This window comes from Alexandromys fortis, unplaced genomic scaffold (assembly GCF_014885135.2).
Source record: "Alexandromys fortis isolate MF-2015 unplaced genomic scaffold, M_Fortis_MF-2015_v1.1 scaffold_243, whole genome shotgun sequence".
Lineage (NCBI taxonomy): Eukaryota > Metazoa > Chordata > Mammalia > Rodentia > Cricetidae > Alexandromys > Alexandromys fortis.
Window position 1 is genome coordinate 1,343,991 of NW_026068121.1, and position 17,560 is coordinate 1,361,550.

At 54.4% G+C, this 17,560-nt stretch overlaps 4 protein-coding genes and 1 non-coding gene across 7 annotated transcripts in view; 3 read left to right on the plus strand and 2 right to left on the minus strand.

Moving 5' to 3' along the window:
• The window catches only part of Alkbh7 (alkB homolog 7), a 12,425-nt gene extending 10,777 nt beyond the window's left edge, over positions 1–1,648 (plus strand). Inside the window, exons 2-5 of the mRNA XM_050125269.1 lie at positions 3–195; positions 915–1,088; positions 1,159–1,283; positions 1,440–1,648. Coding sequence (XP_049981226.1) covers positions 3–195; positions 915–1,088; positions 1,159–1,283; positions 1,440–1,602 — 655 coding nt within the window. The 3' untranslated portion in view covers positions 1,603–1,648. The remainder of the gene's footprint in view (positions 1–2; positions 196–914; positions 1,089–1,158; positions 1,284–1,439) is intronic.
• Positions 1,649–1,768: 120 nt separating this feature from the next.
• On the minus strand, positions 1,769–4,576 carry Pspn (persephin). Its single transcript, XM_050125277.1, has 2 exons — positions 2,327–4,576; positions 1,769–2,242 (listed from the first exon to the last, which is right to left on the minus strand). Exons 1-2 carry the CDS (start codon positions 2,478–2,480, stop codon positions 1,926–1,928), a joined length of 471 nt encoding a protein of 156 aa, XP_049981234.1. The 5' UTR covers positions 2,481–4,576; the 3' UTR covers positions 1,769–1,925.
• On the minus strand, positions 4,572–11,783 carry Gtf2f1 (general transcription factor IIF subunit 1). Of its 3 annotated transcripts, none has more exons than XM_050125274.1 (13): positions 11,492–11,783; positions 11,359–11,405; positions 10,137–10,209; positions 8,556–8,749; positions 7,905–8,075; positions 6,692–6,876; positions 5,816–5,969; positions 5,666–5,727; positions 5,476–5,595; positions 5,300–5,373; positions 5,090–5,228; positions 4,892–4,985; positions 4,572–4,799 (listed from the first exon to the last, which is right to left on the minus strand). In XM_050125274.1, the coding sequence occupies exons 1-13, from the start codon at positions 11,501–11,503 to the stop codon at positions 4,595–4,597; spliced, it is 1,530 nt and encodes a 509-aa protein (XP_049981231.1). In that variant the 5' UTR covers positions 11,504–11,783; the 3' UTR covers positions 4,572–4,594. The 3 variants fall into 3 exon arrangements, with proteins under 3 accessions (XP_049981231.1, XP_049981230.1, XP_049981229.1); XM_050125273.1 differs by having other exon boundaries at positions 4,892–4,982; positions 5,666–5,730; XM_050125272.1 differs by having other exon boundaries at positions 5,666–5,730; positions 11,492–11,781.
• Trnak-uuu (transfer RNA lysine (anticodon UUU)) lies at positions 10,801–10,873 on the plus strand. Its single transcript has one exon. It is a non-coding gene; the product is annotated as a tRNA-Lys (tRNA).
• A 341-nt stretch (positions 11,784–12,124) lies between the features above and the next one.
• Positions 12,125–17,560, plus strand: part of LOC126490371 (adenylate kinase isoenzyme 1-like) — a 7,677-nt gene continuing 2,241 nt past the window's right edge. Inside the window, exons 1-3 of the mRNA XM_050125275.1 lie at positions 12,125–12,205; positions 12,874–13,073; positions 14,379–14,492. Coding sequence (XP_049981232.1) covers positions 12,145–12,205; positions 12,874–13,073; positions 14,379–14,492 — 375 coding nt within the window. The 5' untranslated portion in view covers positions 12,125–12,144. The remainder of the gene's footprint in view (positions 12,206–12,873; positions 13,074–14,378; positions 14,493–17,560) is intronic.

Here is a 17,560-nt window from a genome sequence, read left to right on the forward strand (position 1 = left end):
AGCGGGCGCCTGGCGATGCGGATGCTTTCTGGGTGTGGCTGGGTTCGCGGCTCGGACCCCGCCGTGCTGAGCCGCCTGCGCGATGAGGCCGTGGTGCGGCCTGGCTTTCTGAGCCAGGCGGAGGAGGACACGCTGACACGTGAACTGGAGCCCCAGCTGCGGCGCCGGCGCTATGAGTACGACCACTGGGACGCGGTGAGTGGGCGTAGCCCAGGGGCGAGGACTATGAGGGCACGCCCACGGGGCGGGGCCGTCTAGTAGACGGTGAGCACTGGGGCGGAACTCGGTGGGCTCGGCCAAGCTAAGGCCAGTGTCCCGCGGCAGCATGTGACACACTGCTTTGGTGTGTGTCGTGGCGGGTACTTGGCAGCTCAGGAGGGACAAAGTTCGGAACACTAGGATCCGGACATCCTATGGGACAGGGCTAATCTTAATGCCAGAGCTGAGGAAGGGGGAAGGTCTGCAGCTGGGTGGTGTGGGTGGGACCTAGAGCAGCGGGGGCCTGAGCCAAGAAGGTGAGCCGGGCGTGTTGAGCCCAGGGGGATAGAACAGTGCCATGGGCTTGGAATCAGAGGGCCTTTGTGGGCATCAGGGAATGGGCTGCAAAGGCAAGATTCCTTTGGACATGAGGTCTTGCAGCTGATGGCTGTCGATAAGATCAGGGGTAGAAAGAAGACTTGGGTGAGGGGGTGCCAGCAGTTGGGGTCTCTCTAGGGTCTTAATGAGATTGAATTGAGCCCGGAGACTGAGACTCCGAATACTGGGGCAGCACCAGGGACTAGGAATTGGAGCCTGGAGACCAGATGTGCGGTTGAGACCTCTCTGAGCCAGTTTAGGATTGTAAATTAAAGCAGGACTGTGCCTCATTTCCCTCTCCTGGAAGTTTCCAATCATGACCTGAGCTCTCTGTGCAGGCCATCCACGGCTTCAGGGAGACCGAGAAGTCCCGCTGGTCTGATGCAAGCCAGGCCATCCTGCATCGGGTCCAGGAGGCTGCCTTTGGCCCTGACGAGAGCCTGCTATCCTTGGTTCACGTGTTGGACCTGGAACCCCAGGGCTACATCAAGCCCCATGTTGACAGTGTCAAGGTGGGCAGAACTCCCAGGATCTGGGTGGGCAGGAGGGCGGGTCTGAGCCTGACCCCACCCCCTCTTCTAGTTCTGTGGATCCACCATTGCTGGCCTCTCCCTGCTGTCCCCAAGTGTTATGAAGTTGGTACACACCCAGGAACCTGAGCAGTGGCTGGAACTGCTGCTGGAACCAGGCTCCCTCTATATTCTAAGGTAATGCCTTGCCCAGAAGCCCTCAGATGAGGTCAGGCGCTTCTAACACCTGTTTGTGCTCTCACAGCAGAGGAAGCAGCAACCACCACTCAGAAAAACCATAGACATGCTGGAAGAGTGGGATTTCCCTCCACCCACCCCAGTCTCTTCTTGCAGGGGTTCAGCCCGATATGACTTCTCCCACGAGATCCTTCGAGATGAAGAATCATTTTTTGGGGAGCGACATGTCCCTAGAGGCCGACGCATCTCAGTGATTTGCCGCTCCCTCCCTGAGGGAATGGGGTCAGGAAGGCCAGGAAAGCCACCCCCAGCCAGCTGACTTCTACGCCTATCCTCTGGACTTGTGAATAAAGTTGGAAAAAGAATGCTGTGGTTGTCTTCAAATTACTATCTGCCAGGGCTAGGGCCCTCAAGAGACAAGTCTTAGAACCCACATAGCCTGGAGGCTGCCAGGGTGTACCCCATCACACATACTCCTAAAGCCATTAGAACATTCCTTTTATTGCATTAATTGCTGATCCCCAGTCCCGGGTCTCTTCCTTCTCCTCTTCACCTAGACAGGTTTCTAATAAACGTTACCTGAGCCCTTCAAAGCCCAGGTTCCCTCATGCTTCTGATTCTGAGACACAGAGCTGGCCACCTTCAGCCACCACAGCCACAAGCAGCCGCTGAGAGCTGAGGCAGCTGCTGCCAGCGGTGACGGTCGTCGAGGAAGGTCACATCAGCATAGCTGGTGGGCCGGCAGCAGGGTCGACCATGGGCCCGACCCTGCCCACGCAGTCGGGCCAGCACCAGGCTGTGCTGGGTACGGGCCTCTCGGGGACAGCTGCCAGCACAGTATCGGAAGATGACCTTCTCCTCTGAGGCATAGCCCAGGCCCAGCTCAGCCACCGGCAGTGTCAGGCTCCACAGCTGGCATGGACCAGCCAGAGCTCTTGGAAGGCGGACATGGTTGTTACCTAGTGCAGGGTAGAACGGGAATATGAGACAAGAGGCCTTTAGAAGGAAGTGGGGAGTCACGAGGCACCCCTAGGAATTCTTACCCTCCTGGGGCTTCCAGTTCCCTCCAGTCTCTGCCATCTCCTCAGATGAGATCTCTTCTGCCGTTGCAGCCCCTTGAGGATCAAAGCCCCACCCGAGGCCCAGGTGCAAGGACAGGAGCAGCAGAAACACGAGAGTTAGTCTTCCTGCAGCCATTGTGACAGGGAAGTCCCAGGATGCTGAGAACCCGGTCCCCTCAATTTATTCACTGCCTGTCCTGGGGATTAAACTCACTGCCAGCACCATGGCTTAGGGAAGCCACTGGGGTTCCACCCATCTTGTCCCCACATCCTCGCCCCTAAGAATTGATGGCTTACCCACCCAGACATTCCATAGATCCATTTCCGGATGCCCCTGATTTATGAGTGCCCCACTATCGGCCAGAAACAAAGCCCAGAGCTGGCCACCAATCTGTGTCCCCACCCCACCTGCTTTTGCTGGGAAGTGCAGGGACACCAGAAGAGAGTCTCTTGTAGGTCATGCCCTAAAGTGTGGGCCATGTGGGGCCAATCAGGACCGGGAAGGGCTCATGGCAGATGGAAGAGTCAGTGGGCTTCCATCCATCTCGGATTCAGTTAGGATTAAGGCATCGCACCCTTGTCTCCGGGCCTGGTTGAGCCAGCATCAAAACAGGAAAAAGGAGTCTAGGTGATAGCCAAGGGCTGGGACTCCCCTTCTTGAAAGGCCAACCTGAAAAGCCACAGCCATAGCCAATCTGGGTTTTAGAGCATCAGAGCTCAAGGGGAAGCTGGAGCTTGCTGGATCCTATCATTCCCGAGAAGGAACAGGTTTTGCTGAGCTTTACACCCTGAGACCCAGCAGTGGATATGGGCAACATCAAACCAAGGACTTGGAGGCAAAGGAATCCAAGTGGTGCTGGACGTGGCAGTGCATGCTGCTCACTCCTGGACACCTCGGCGCTCAGGAGGCTGGGGCAGGATTGCTGCAGGCTGTAGCCGGCATAAGCTAGAGCGAGGCCATCTCCCACGTTCAAAGCCCTGGGTTCCATCCAAAGCACAGCATAAAATGACATGAGGTGCATGCCTGTCATCTCAGCATTGGGGAGGCTGAGGCAGGAGAATCACCAGTTCAAGGCCAGCCTGGGCTATGTGAGACTCTACCTCAAAAGGAAAAGAAACAAAAACAATGGCTTTCAAAACCAAAGGTCACTTGTATGCCATGCAGAATCAAGTTTGAAACAGGTCCCCTGAACACGAGGCTCTGCCCCTAACCACAAGGCCATGCATACCCTGCCTGCCCTGGGTGAATGGCACCTTAGACCCAGGTCCAAAAGGCCAGAGGAAGTGGGGTAGGATGCTCAGTGAACAAGGGCATCCCTAGGGATTAGCCCCTTTTCTCAGCCAGGGGCGGCTGAAGTGGGAGTGGGTTTCCCCCGGTGCCACTGAGAGGAAGCCCCTCCCCTTCCTCCCTTCCAGGCTGCTCAGGACCCAGTTTTCAAGGTAGCAGCCGAGGCCAAGAACCAATCAGCCAGGTCACCACCCAAGAATGTAAAGCACTCCCTGAGCAACGCCCGGCTGGCCTGGATAAAATATATCACTGGGCCTGTCGGGAGATAAGGGTGACCCCAGGAATGTCACTTGGAAATGGAAAACAGCATCCAAGTGCCAACACTAGGAATAGGTTTGGGTTCCAGTGACCATGGAAGGAAGCACCTGAGCCAAGAAATGCAACAGTGGCTGGGCTGGATGCAGCGGGTACAACTGTCATCCTAGCATCTGGGAAACCGAGTTCCTGGATAGCCTGGGCTACACAGCGACACTCTCTCTCGAAAGATAGAAGAGCCATGCCTGCCAGTGGTACATGCCTACGACCCTAGCACTGGAGAGGTGGAGGTGGGAGGGAGGATCAGGAGTTCGAGGGCAGCCTCCACTCTTAACAGTAAAGAGAGGACTGGGCACGTAGCTCACTAAAAAGCGCCAAGAAGCGAGTCTGAGTCCCGCCATTTCACCACTTGTGCTCAAGCACAGCGAATCCCCAGCTTGCACTCCTGGAGGACTGCTGGGAGCTGAGCATTCCCAGACAAGGTCCATCGTAAACCCCACACAACATCGTAAACCCCACACAACACAGGTAGGGCTAGGCGTGGGCAGGGCAGAGCTTCTCCAGGTGAAATTAACTCCTGAAGATGGCACAGGGGACATCAGCCCTGGCCATACTGAGCTCAGCGGGCAGGAAGGCTGTGTCCGCCCCAGGAGAGGGCTGGGTGGCAGTGAGGACTCGCTTGCACTCTGGGCATCTCTTTATTCACGTCACTCTTTGAGGGAGAAGTGCATCTTGTCACCAATCATCTTGCGCTCAGGGTTGAGACGCTTGAGGATCTGCGCCAGCACATTCACCGTCTGCTCGCTGCTCAGCCCTGTCTTTTTGGTCTGGAACTTTTTCAGCAGGTCCTTTGTGGTCATGGGCTTGCGGGTCAGGTAGCGGCGCACAGCGTCCTCTGTTACCTGGACATCACTGTGGGAGGTGGAGGGAAGGAGGCTCTGGTTACACAAGAGTCCCTTGTGGCCCAGTCCTGTCTTGTGGTCCCTACTCAGATCTGAACCTACCCGCTGCTGGGTGTGGACTTCCCAGACAGGCTCTGAGGGGCCGTGTCCATCCGCAGGCGCTTGGCTGCTGGAGTCTCACCTGTCCGCTTCCCTGCTGTAGAGAGGAATGTCAGGTGAGAGCAGGGGAGCAGATGGGGCACCAGGGGTACAGAAGGATGTGGGCTGCCATTGGCTCTCAGTTCCCCCAGGGACACTCACCCTGTTCCAGCTTGCTGGCTGCAGCCCGCAGGGTGGAAGAGGTGCTTGCTGCCTCTGTACTGGGAGTTCCTGGTCGACTGGGGCCCTTAGAACTCCCCCCTGATGGCTTCCGCTCCCTCTTGGGGGGGGTCTTCTTCTTCTGCAGAGATTGGGGTGTGAGTCTGTAGGCTCGGACTACCACTCCCATCCCAGCCCTGGGCTCTGCCTTACCGCCATGAAGAGTGCAGAGGAGGTCTCGCTGTCGATGTCGCTGTCCTCCGAACTGTCTGACTCATCACTGCTGTCTGCACGGGCCAGAGGAGGGTCATAAGCAGAGACCCTAGAGAGCCCATCCACCACCAGTGAGCAGGAGGATAGTTACCCTGAGACTCAAGTGCCCCATGTACCTTTCCTGCGTTTCTTCTCCTGTGGGGTGGGGACCTTCTTCTCTTCCTCCTCCTCCTTGTCTTCCTCAGGGGGCTTCTCCTCCTCGCTCTCCTCACTGCTCTCGCTCTGCTCATCCACGCCTGGGGACACAGGTATGAGAGGAGGGACTGCCAGGAGGGCTCCCACCCCCAGCTGGTCCCTGACACCTACCCTTGGGGCCATCCTCCTGCTGCAGCAGCACTTTGGGCTTGCCCTCTGTCTCATCCGGGGAGCTGCTGTGGGGCAGAGAAGGGCAAACATGAAGATGGATGACCACAGGCCTGCCACAGCCTACCACGGCCTGCCTCACACCTGCCTCACCTGGAGCCGTCTGACATGTAGTCCACCTCCTGGCCCTCAAAGTCCCCATCGTCACTGTCCTCAAAAGCCTCGTCATCTGAGCCCTTCTTCTTTTTCTTCTTCCTGCCTGCCTTGGTCAGTGGGGCCTTTTTCTTAGCTTTGGAGGCTCTGTTGCCTATGAAGGAAAAAGATGTGGGGGGATCAGACTGGATGAGCCCAGAGCGTTGTTCACAGCTAGGTGGGGGCTCCACTCCACCCCAGAGCCATGACACCAGCCCCTGCCTTGTATTACTGTGTTGTGTGGGGTTTGGGGGGGAAGGGTTCTCTATCCCTAAGGCCCAACTAATCCTTTTTTAGATTTTTTTTGGATGGGGGCACATTCAGATAAGATTTCTCTGTGTAGTCCTGGCTGTCCTGAAACTCACTCTGTAGACCTGGCTGTCCTTGAACTCAGATCAGCCTGCCCCTGCCTCCTGAGTGCTGGGATTTAAGGCATGCCCTTTATATTTTAAGATGGAGTCCAGGTAGGCAGGCAGAGCTGGCTATGAACTCTGGATCCTCTTGCCTAGGCCTGAGGTCTGGGATTGTGGCCAGCGCACCATATGAAGTAAGTCTTCATGTGTCATACCCTGACTGCACCCCGTGTTAGGCCAATTCATAGAGAAAGCAGAGGCTAGTCTGGGCACGTACCCCTCCCGTGCAGGCAGCTCAGCCTGCCACCCTCACCCCACTCCACCAGTGGGGTGACTGTCACTCAGTCACCCAGGCCTGGGACCTGCAGCAGAGCACCCTCGGAACAGTCAAACTGCTCCCCTGGAAATTCTGCTAAGGTGCCATGTGTCATGTGCTTCCCTGGGAGCCCTGTCATTGAACTAGGACCTCTAGGTCCCCGCTCACCCTCCTCGCCACTGGCATCGCTGCCATCGGAGGACATTTCCAGGTCATCTTCCAGGTCATGGATACGCAGCTCGCTGGGCTTCTTGCGGCTGCGCTTCTCCTTCTCCTCCTCATCTTCGTCCTGGTCCTGGTCCTTGAGTCGCCGCTGCTGCATGATGCTGAAGTGATTCAGAACCTTGTTCCTCCTGCACATGGGGACAGAGACTGAGCACTCTGGGGATGGTAGAGGATAATGACCAGGTCACTTAGGTGGGCAGACAGGATGGCCCCGCAAGGTCGCTGATATGAGCCACACAGTATACCCTATGTAGCCTGTCTCTACACAGCATGCTCCAGGAATCTGTCTCCCCAGCAACCAACCAACCAACCACAGAAAAAGACAACCTGGATCACTTCAGACACCCAAATCTTGAAACCATACAGGGTGAACCCTCAGGTCCATGTACACTGAGCACTCCTCCAAGCTCAGGGTCTGATCCAGGCAAATCCAGCCATCACATTGGTTAGCTAATTAACATTCCTTTCTATCTTTCTTTTGAGACAGGGTCTCTCTACATAGTCCTGGCTGTCTGGGAACTCATTATGTAGACCAGGCTGGCCTTGAACTCACAGAGATCCTCTTGCCTCTGTTTCCTGAGTGTTGAGATTAAAGGCACCACCATGCCTGGTAAGTTTTGGGGTGTTTTGAGACCAGATCCCATATAATCCTGGCTGACCTCAAACTTAATAATACAGCAAAGAATGAAATTCAACCCCTGCTCCTCTCGCTTCCACCTTTAGGGTAACCAGTGTGCAGGTGTACAAACACACACCACATCCCCCACAATTAATTTATCTCATGGATTACTTAGAGCAGGGGTCTTCTGGACAAGGAGCTGTTGTGGACACATGTATGCATGGGGAAGAGGCTGCTTTTGACCTTGTAATCCTGGCCCCTTGAGAACCTGCACTGATCCATGCTTGCAAGCAGGCACACAGCAACCCCACACATCACATAAATACCCACAGCCATCCCTGGACGCCTTATGCTGGGCCTCCCCAGTTCTCTGTCCCAGCTTCCTTGCATCCGTTTCAACTCTACCTCCTAGGCGGCTGCCATCGGGAAGTTGTGCCCACCCGCGGTGCCACCACTCACTCAGCTCTTGGCTGTCCTGCTGCCTGTGCTGGGCAGGCTTGCTCCAAAGGTATTCACAGTGTGACCCCTGTGGCTCACCTCTCCCATTCCTCCTCAGCCTCCTCAGCAGTGAGTGTGCGGTGTCGGGCCAGTGGTGTGAAATTATACCAGTTCTGCACAGGAAAGGCCTCAAAGGCACCATCGGCACACTGGGTGAAGATGTAGTAGGCTGTGTTCTCTGTCACCCCACCCTTCTTTATGCCTTTGAACCTGTGGAAAGTCACGGTCAGGTCACAACCCTACTCACAGAGCTGCCTGCACCCCCAGCTACCTCATCAGCACCTATCTGGGCTCTCCTATGAATGCCTGGGACAAAAGGGCACAGGACACAGCCTCCTTAGCTCAAATCATCACTTGGCCCTCCTCAAAGCTGCTGCTGACAGAATCTGGCCCTGCTCCCAGCCTATAACCCGCCATGGCTTCTGTGCACAGAACACTTGTCACTGGCTCCATCAGACCCCACCTCCTTTGCCATGGATGGCCCTCTCAAGGGGGTTGTCCCAAGTATTTAGACCTCATTTCGAGGCCACACTCAGGCTGCTGAGCCAGGCCAACAACACCCAGTTGGGTCAGGGCGGTGGTACTGGGACACCCCTTCTGCTGGAACATACCTGGGGAAGGTGCCCCTCAAGTGTGCACATGTGTGAGAGCGAGCACAAGCTGGCCCTCCCCACCACTGGCGCCACTCACTTCCTGCCAGATTTGCCGTTGACCCGGAGCAGCCAGGGCTGGTCCTCAGGCCGAAACTCCTTCAGGACGATGCCATACTTCTTCCGTCGTGCCTCCTCCCGCAGCTTTCGGTTGAATTCGCTGCCTGCTCCGGACTCCGGCATCTCCTCCTCCTGGTAGATCTTCTTGTTGCTCAGATCTCGCTCCAGCCGGGCCTGGGGGGGCAGCAGGCATGGCCTCTCAGAAGAACACCCTTTTGTCTCCCTGTGCTGGGTTCTGTATGCTCCCAGCATGAGGAGTGGGAGTTCATATCCCCAGGACCTTCGTGCAGCTTAGACCCCAGCAGGGAGGGACAGACAGCAAGGCCCAAGTTCAGTGGGATACCGACTCAAAAACTAATGCAGGAAGAAGGTAAGAACTGACTCCTGAAAACTGTTCTCTGATCTGCACACTGTATCCCGCACACACCTGTACCCGACAAATGTCACTGGGTAACAACGCGGAAAGTGACTACAGAAGACAGCTGATGTCACCTCCGGCCTTGACATGCACAGCATGCCCACAAGTACGTGTGCACACACAAACAACATACACATCAAGATTCTGGCCACAGGAAATGGGGAGCTCAGAAAAACAAGAAAACAGACTGGAACAGAAGACCACAGAAACACATAGGTGGCATAATGTCCCTCCGGCCTGATGCCAGACTAAGTAACCGTGCTAGCCATAAACTCCCACTGGGCTGAACCCGGCCTAGCTGTGGAGTTTTCACTCAGCCCTAATCCATCCTTTGTGTGACAGATACCTTTTGTGGAACTATGTGAACCTTGTCCGAGAGTTTCCCATGAATACAAAGCCTATGCAAAACTTGGTTTAGAGGAAACCTGGAAAACCACAGTTCCTCATGAATCAGGTATTTGCACCTGCCATTGTATTTTTTCTTTAAATATTTATTTATTTATTTATTTATTATGTATACAATGTTCTCTGTGTGTGTGTGTACGCCTGCAGGCCAGAAGAGTGCACCAGACCTCATTACAGATGGTTGTGAGCCACCATGTGGTTGCTGGGAATTGAACTCAGGACCTTTGGAAGAGCAGGCAATCCTCTTAACCTCTGAGCCATCTCTCCAGCCCTGGACACTGTCTATAGTCTCTTTGTACATGTGTTGTGTGTAACACCACACTGATGTGTGGGTTCCCACGGGTCTGTGAGTTCTACCAAAGGTCCTGAGTTCAATTCCCAGCAACCACATGGTGGCTCACAACCATCTGTAATGGGGTCTGGTGCCCTCTTCTGGCCTTCAGGCATACATGCAGAAAGAATATTGTATACATAATAAATAAATAAATAAATAAACAAACAAACAAATAAATGTTAATTTTTTTTTTTTTTAAAAAAATACCCCACCGAATTCCAGCGCTGGGGTTACAGATGCATGCTACCATACTCAGCCAACTACTATCTCTGCCTCAGCCTCCTCCAGACAGCTGGAATTGCACAACTGCTGGGTTATAGGTGTAGCCACCATTTCAGGAAACTGATTACTGCAACCAGCAGCCCGCCAGGTCCCTGCCCCGCCGCACAGAAGGACAGACTCACCTGGTTCCAGGTAGCAAAGTTGACCTTGTCCGCTGCATTAAAAGCCATAATGTTGTACTTTTTGGTTGTATTCCTGGAATGGACAAGACAATTCAACAAATCCACCACGACTGCTGCACGGTTGTAGGTAATGCTGGGAACTCATAGAAGATTCCGGAGCAGTGGTTCTCAGCCTTCCAAACGCTGCGACCCTTTAACACAGCTGCTCACGCTGTGGCGACCCCAGCCATGCAATTATTTTTGTTGCTCTTCACAGCTGTAATTTTGCTACGGATCGTAATGCAAATATCTGTGCTTTCCAATGGTCTTAGACAACACCCCTGAGAGGATCACTTGACCCCCGAGGGGTTGCGGCCCATAGGTTGAGAACCACTGCTCCAGAGTTTCCCTGTCTAAGAAGCTGGATCCATCTCCTCCAACTCAGAAAGAGTGAGCCAGATCCACGGGCACCAAACATGCTCACAGTGCATATCTGTACACCTAGACAAGACATTCATAAAGAATAATAAAGCTTTAAGAAAAAGTGGGCCAAAGGTGTGAAAGACCCCTATTGTAGAGAGGGGCGCAAACAGGCAAGGAGTGAAGGCAGATGGGTCTTGGTAGGTTCAAGCCCAGCCTGGTCAAATCAGCTAGGACTGTCTACACAGTAAGGCTAACTTCAAGAGCCCGGATAGTTCAGTTGGTAGAGCATCAGACTTTTAATCTGAGGGTCCAGGGTTCAAGTCCCTGTTCAGGCGGAAGTTGTTTTAGACACTCATACACTCATGCTGCCGGGCAGTTTAATCCCAGCACTCGGGAAGCACAAAGACAGGTTCCTTAGCTACAGAGAAACCCTGTCTCGAAAAGCATCTTCAACATAAAGGGGGCTTGCCTAACTAGCATACACCTAAGATTGGAGTTGAAGGATATCGCACTCTTAACAGATGTATAACATCTGTGACTTGCTCGGTGTGTGTGTGTGTGTTGTGTGTGTTTTACGATAGAGGATTTCTCTGTGTACTCCTGGCTGTCCTGAAAACTCGCTATGTAGCCCAGGCTGGCCTCGAACTCAGAGATCCCCCTGCCTCCGCCTCCCGAGTGCTGGGATTAAAGGCGGCCACCATGTCTGGCCTGAGCGTCTGAAACAGGACAAAGTGGCCGACGCTGACATCAACTAAGGTGTGATTGCTACTGAGGCATGGGCGGGAAGCCAGCCGAGGAGTGTGTGGCGTGGGTGACTTACTTGGGGACACGGACGACATACTCGGTGACATTCTGGTTGCCGGGGCCCTGCAGAGGATGCACGGGTCTGTGAGGCGAGGAGAGGTCGCGGATCTGTCCTGCGACCCCCCAATTCCCGCCTCATCCATACTCACTATAGCCGCCATGGCCGTTGTTCAAGTGGTTCCGGGTCGACCTGGCCCGGATTCTTCGTGATGTCCCTGGGTCCGGGGAAGGCAACTTCCGTGTCGCGTTAGTAGGATCTTGTGTTTCTGATCTCCAAACCCTTAAGTCTCAGAAAAAGCTGGGAGAGTTTTAAAAAAAACAAAAACAAAAAAACCCTCTCGGCGCGTACGTTACAGCCTGCCCCGGAAGTAGAACTGCCACTCTGACGGCAGTTACTTCAGTATCCACTTGGGCTTCGCCTCCAACCTCGGAGAGGAATGAAGCCGCCTGCAGCCGGCGTTCTCTTCTATAGCGTGAATGATTGACTCACGGCGCGTGGCCACGCCCTCCGTGGCGTCACGGCGCAGACACCGCGGGGCGTCCTGGGTAGGGTGGGAACGGCGTTCTAGGCGCTCTCGCGCGCGCGTCGAGGGCGCGTTACCGTAGCAACCGCGGCCGGCTCCGCGGTGGGGGGGCTCTCGGGGCGCCTCCGGGGTGGGCGTGGGATTCCGTTTCCTCTGCGTCCCCGTGCCGAGGGAGTCCCGGGGATCTTGCAGCATGAGCCCCTTGTGACGCAGAGCGGAGCCGAGGGCTCAGGGGTGGGGCGCAGACGGGGTCTCGCGCAGCCCGGCCTGCGGACGGGATGGGTCTGTGTGAGTCCACGCTGCCCCAGACGGGCAGAGCTCTGAGGCCCCAGGAGAAGGGTAACGCGGGGAAGGGGGCGTGGGAGGGGCAGGAGTCCTCGCCGTCAGGTGTGCACACTCTAACAGAGCAGAGGCGCAGCTGCGCATGCCCCCGCCCCACCGTTGTTGGTGCCTTTGGGAGATAACTTGAAGGGTAGCGAAGCCAGTCTCCGAAATGGCAATTACAACTCTAGAGGGAGCGCTCAGAGAAAGGGAGTCAGCGGGACGCATAGGAGTTCGTTAAGCGGGGCTGCGGGAAGACACAGATGTGGAACCATAAACTCCTGACTCCACAGATCGTCTAGTAGCCGAGACATTGCTTTCTTCGCCATCAGAGGCCGTGCGCCCTGCGTCAGAGGCTGACTAGGAGGACCAACGCGAGGGAAAGGGGGAAAGAACCATGGCTGACTGAGGGTCTGAGGCAGGGAGAGGAAAGGGCTGAGATGCAAGCAGGCGGGATAGACAGCAGCACCCCACGGTGGGCGGACAGGGTGCGGCTGGGTGAGTTTGAGGACCTTTCCTTTCCCTTTCTTCATCTGTAAAATGGGGTGGTGGAGTTCCTGAGGTGCTCCGAGGAGGTTTGTGCAAATGGCTCAAGAGAATCCCAGCGGTGCGAATCCCTTCGATGCGAGGCCACGGTCCCTAAAGACGCGCACTAGTACCCGCTCTGTCTTCCCTGAACACCATAGATGTCCTGAAGTCCCTCCTGATCATCTTCGTGGTGGGCGGCCCCGGCTGCGGGAAAGGGACCCAGTGCAGAAACATGGCCACCAAGTACGGCTTCTGCCATGTGGGGTTGGGCCAGCTGCTGCGGGAGGAGGCTCAGAGGAGCACCAAACGGGGCCGGAAGATCCGGGACATCATGCAGCAGGGACTTCTGGTGCCCACGGTGAGAGTTCAAGGGAAAGGGGGGCACAGCAGGACAGAGTCCCCACGACACCAGGGTGTCCTGACTAGCCACTGCCTTGTCATGCTGATGTCATGAGAAGCTGTGATGTGGGGCGGGTTAAGGGCGTCTGTTGCTCCAGCCCAGGACCCACGTGGTGGCTCACAACTGTAACTCTAGTTCCAGGGGATCTGACGCCTTCGTCTAGCCTGAGGGCTCTGCACACATGCACAGACATCCATGTAGACATGGATAAATAAATAAAACTCTACCCCCAAAAAAGTCATGTTAAGGGCTGTGGCGGAGGTCAGTTGGCAGAGCGCTCACCTAGCATGCACAAAACCCTGGGTCCCATCCCCAGTACCACAGAAACTGGGTGCACACTGGACAACCCAGCACTCAGGAGGTAGAGTCAGGAGGATGAGGAGTTTGGTGGTATCATGCCTACAGAAAGAGTCCATGCCAAGGACCAGAGAGATGGCACTGTGGGTGAAGGTACTTGCAGCCAAGTCTGACAACCTAGCTCAGTCCCTGGGGCCTCTGTGATGGAAGGAGAGAACCCCCTGCTCTAAGTTGTGACCCCCACACATGCTGTGGGATGTGCGCCATCCCTCCACAACTAGATACATTTTTTTTTTTAGTTTGTTTTTTTTTTTTTTTTTTTTTTTTTTTTTTTTTTTTAGTTTTTCGAGACAGGGTTTCTCTGTAGCTTTGGAGCCTGTCCTGGCACTAGCTCTTGTAGATCAGGCTGGCCTCGAACTCACAGAGATCCACCTGCCTCTGCCTCCCGAGTGCTGGGATTAAAGGCGTGCGCCACCACCGCCCGGCTAACTAGATATATAATAAAGAGATCTAGTAAACTTTGTTTTTGAGACAGGGTTTCTCTGTGTAGCCCTGTGTACTGGAGCTCTGGAGACCAGGCTGGTCTGGAACTCGGAGATCGCATCCAAGTGCCTCTACCTTCTAAGTGCTGGGATTAAAGGTGTGAGCCTCCACCACCCAACAATATCTAATAAACTTTTAAGAGTGCAGCCTTGAGCCTGGTGCTTCTTTAGTCCCAGCATTTGAGAGGAAGAGGCAGTTGGATCTCTGCGAGTTTGAGGCCAGCCCAGTCGATGAGTTCTATGATGGCCAGGGCTGCACAGAACAAATGAAAACCTACAAGCAGAAAGGAAGCTAGTGATGAAGGTGCTGGGTTCTGCTTCCATCTCCTGTGAAGTTCAAACTGAATGGCCTCCGCAGCACCTGGCCTCTCAGGGTGGCGGGGCCTGCGCACTGAGTCCCGAGTCCTTGCACTTTCCTTCCCAGGGTCTCATTCTGGACATGGTCAGTGACAGCCTGTTGTCTTGTCCAGAGAGCAGCGGTTTTGTCATCGATGGCTTCCCTAGAGAGCTGGAACAAGCCAAAGAGTTTGAGCGAATTGTGAGTGTCCCGACCCCACAATGTCTGAGATGTGCGTGCCCGCGTGGAGGTTCCAGGCTACCCCCCCTCCGCCCGACCCCCCTCCTCCTCTTAAAGCCCGAAAGGATGATGCCTGAGGGTCTGAGGCTGGGAGACCTCCTTTCTTTCAGCTCTCATAGCCTAGGCTGCTCTCAAACTCACAACTCAGACAGGCTGACCCTTAAGTCCTAACTTCCTGCCTCTGCCTTTCGGGTGCGGATGGCAGCCCCGTGCCACCAGAGGGTTGGAACCCAGGCAGGGCTGCGTGCTAGGCAAACCCTCTGCCTGCCCGGACCGTGCCCAGCCTCCTCATGTGCAGTAAGGGTCAGAAGCGGGGATACATGGAGGCGTAGGCCTGGACGCCCAGCACTGGGAGCCTGTGAGGCAGGAGTATTGTGGTTTCCAGGCCAGCCCAGGCTACATGTAGAGTTCAGCTGTCTCAGACAAACAATAAAAATTGAACAAAACAGGTTGCATTCTAGAGGGCTCAGTAGTTAAGAGCAGTAACTGTTCTTTAGCTCAGTTCCCTACGTGGTGGCTCACAACCACCTGCAACTCCAGTTTTAAGGGACCCGACGCCCTCTTCTGGCCCCGACAGGCTTCTGTGTGTATGGTGCACATAAACTCACCCAGGGAAAGCTTATACACATACATTTTTGTTCGTTTATCGAAATAGGGTTTCTCTGTGTAGCTCAGGCTAGTCTCAAACTCTGAGATCCACCTGCCTCTACCTCCCGAGTGCTGGGATTAAAGGCGTGTGCCGCCACCACCTGGTTCACACACATGCACACACAAATATTTGTGGAAGGCACAATTGGCCTCCACACTTGGATGCTGGTGGTGCAAGCTGATGGAAGAATCCAGAGAGTGAATTTACCCATGCAGAGAGTTGCCAATGAGCTCAGTAAGCATTCCCACTGCTGTTGCCATGGGGACGTGCAGGCCCCATGTTCCCAAGCCAGTGGTTTTATGAGAAGCTGGGAGCTTTGCTACAGAAGTAGCATCCCTGCCCCTTGTTTAAATATCGTCAGATCCTTAACATGTGAAGCTGTGTAACCCAAAGGGAACTGTAGGCTGGGAGTCAGGGTGGAGCAGCCTCAGTCCTCAGTGTCTCATGGCCTCCAGCTCTCTTTCTTTCTCTTTCTTTTCTTTCCCTCCTTCCTTCCTTTTTTTTTTTTTTTCCTGGAACTTGCTCTGTAGTCCAGGCTGGCCTCAAACTCACAGAGATCTGCCTGCCTCTGCCTCCTGAGTGCTGGGATTAAAGGCATGTGCCACCACCGCCTGGATTTGGCCTCCACCTTTTAAGTTCCCAAGGGTAACATTGATGTTGATGCCTGTGCCTCCACTTCCCCAGTGTTGGGAGGACAGCGAGACATCTGGCTGGCTTTGTTTTTTTTTTTTTTTTCTGGAGACAGTGTCTCTCTGTGTGGCCAGGCTGGCCAGGAAGTCTCTGCAGTCCTCCTGCCTAGGCCCACTGAATGCCAGGAACACAGACGTGAAACATCACAGCAAGCTGCTGGCTGGACAGTAGCAGTTAATTCTTTTTTTCAGATATTCAAATTTATGCATGTGAGTATTTTGTTTGCATGTCTGTATGCCCACTACAGATGTGCCTGGCTCCCGCCTTTGAGGTCTGGTTCTGAAGCTGGCATCAGGTCCCCTGGAACTAGACTTAGAATGGTTGTGAGCCTTCATGAGGATGAGGTCCTCTCCAAGGACACAAGCACTCTACCACTGAGCCCTAACCATGGTTGCACTCGACGATACCTACACAGAATAAAGTCTTTGTCTTAAAGACCTGAAGATTGAAGCCTGGTGGTGCTCTGACACCCCCAAAGTCCCCAAGAGAGGGGCTGAGATGCAGCTCAGGGGTGGAGCCCCTGCTTACAATCACGCAATGAGTGGCTGGGGGCGTGGTCAGGGTGGAGCCCCGCCTAGAATCCCCAGTGAGGACTAAGAATGTGCCTTAAGTATAGATTTCTTGCCAAGCAGCGGTGGTGCACGCCTTTAATCCCAGCCCTCAGAGGCAGAGGCAGGTGCTGATCTCTTTGAGTTTGAGGCTAGCCTGGTCTACAAAGTTCTAGGACAGCCAAGGCTACACAGAGAATACTTCCTTTCTCAAAATAAGAGAGAAAGAAGGAGGGAGGAAGGAGAGATTTTGGCTGAAAAGATGACTCAGTAGTTAAGAACACTCAATGCTCTTTCAGAGGACTTGAGTTCAATTCCCAGCACCCACTTCAGGTGATTCCCAACTGCCTGCACCTCACTCCTCTGTGGGTACCAGTGTTCACTCATGTGTAGCACACACATATACACGTAGTTTAAAAAAGAATGAAGAGTGGGCTGGAGAGACAGAAGTTAAGAACACTGCCTGCTCTTCCAAAATCCTGAGTTCAATTTTCAGCAACTACATGGTGGCTCATAGCCACCTATAAGGAGATTTGGTGCCCTATTATGGCATGTAGGCAAACATGCAGACAGAACACTGTATACATAATAAATAAATCTAAAATAAAAGGATGAAGAGGGACCAGTGAGATGTCTCAGCTGGTAAAGTGCTGCCACCAAGCCTGGAGAGAGAAGGGGGGGAGGGAGGGAGGGAGGGAGGGAGGGAGGGAGGGAGGGAGGGAGGGAGGGAGGGAGGGGGGGAGGGGCCCATGGAGGGACAGAGGAAGGGCAGAGAACCGTCACCCTTTCCGTGTTTGTCTTACATGCTCTGCACATGCAATGCCCACTACTGCAAATCGAGCCTTGGCTTGGGTGGGGGTGGGCTTGGAGGGCAGAGCGCTGGCTTCCTATATTCAAAGTCCTGAGCTCCATCCCCAGAGCCTGTGTAGAAGTGAACCCCATTACTGTCAGCTCAAGGATGTGTGGAAGACCTGCCATCCCAGCACTGGTCTGGGGAAGTGGGAGCAGGACAACTGGGGTTCAAGGACAGTGTGGGCTTTTTTTTTTCTTTTTTTTTTTTTTTTTTTTTTTGGTTTTTCGAGACAGGATTTCTCTGTAGCTTTGGTGCCTGTCCTGGAACTAGCTCTTGTAGACCAGGCTGG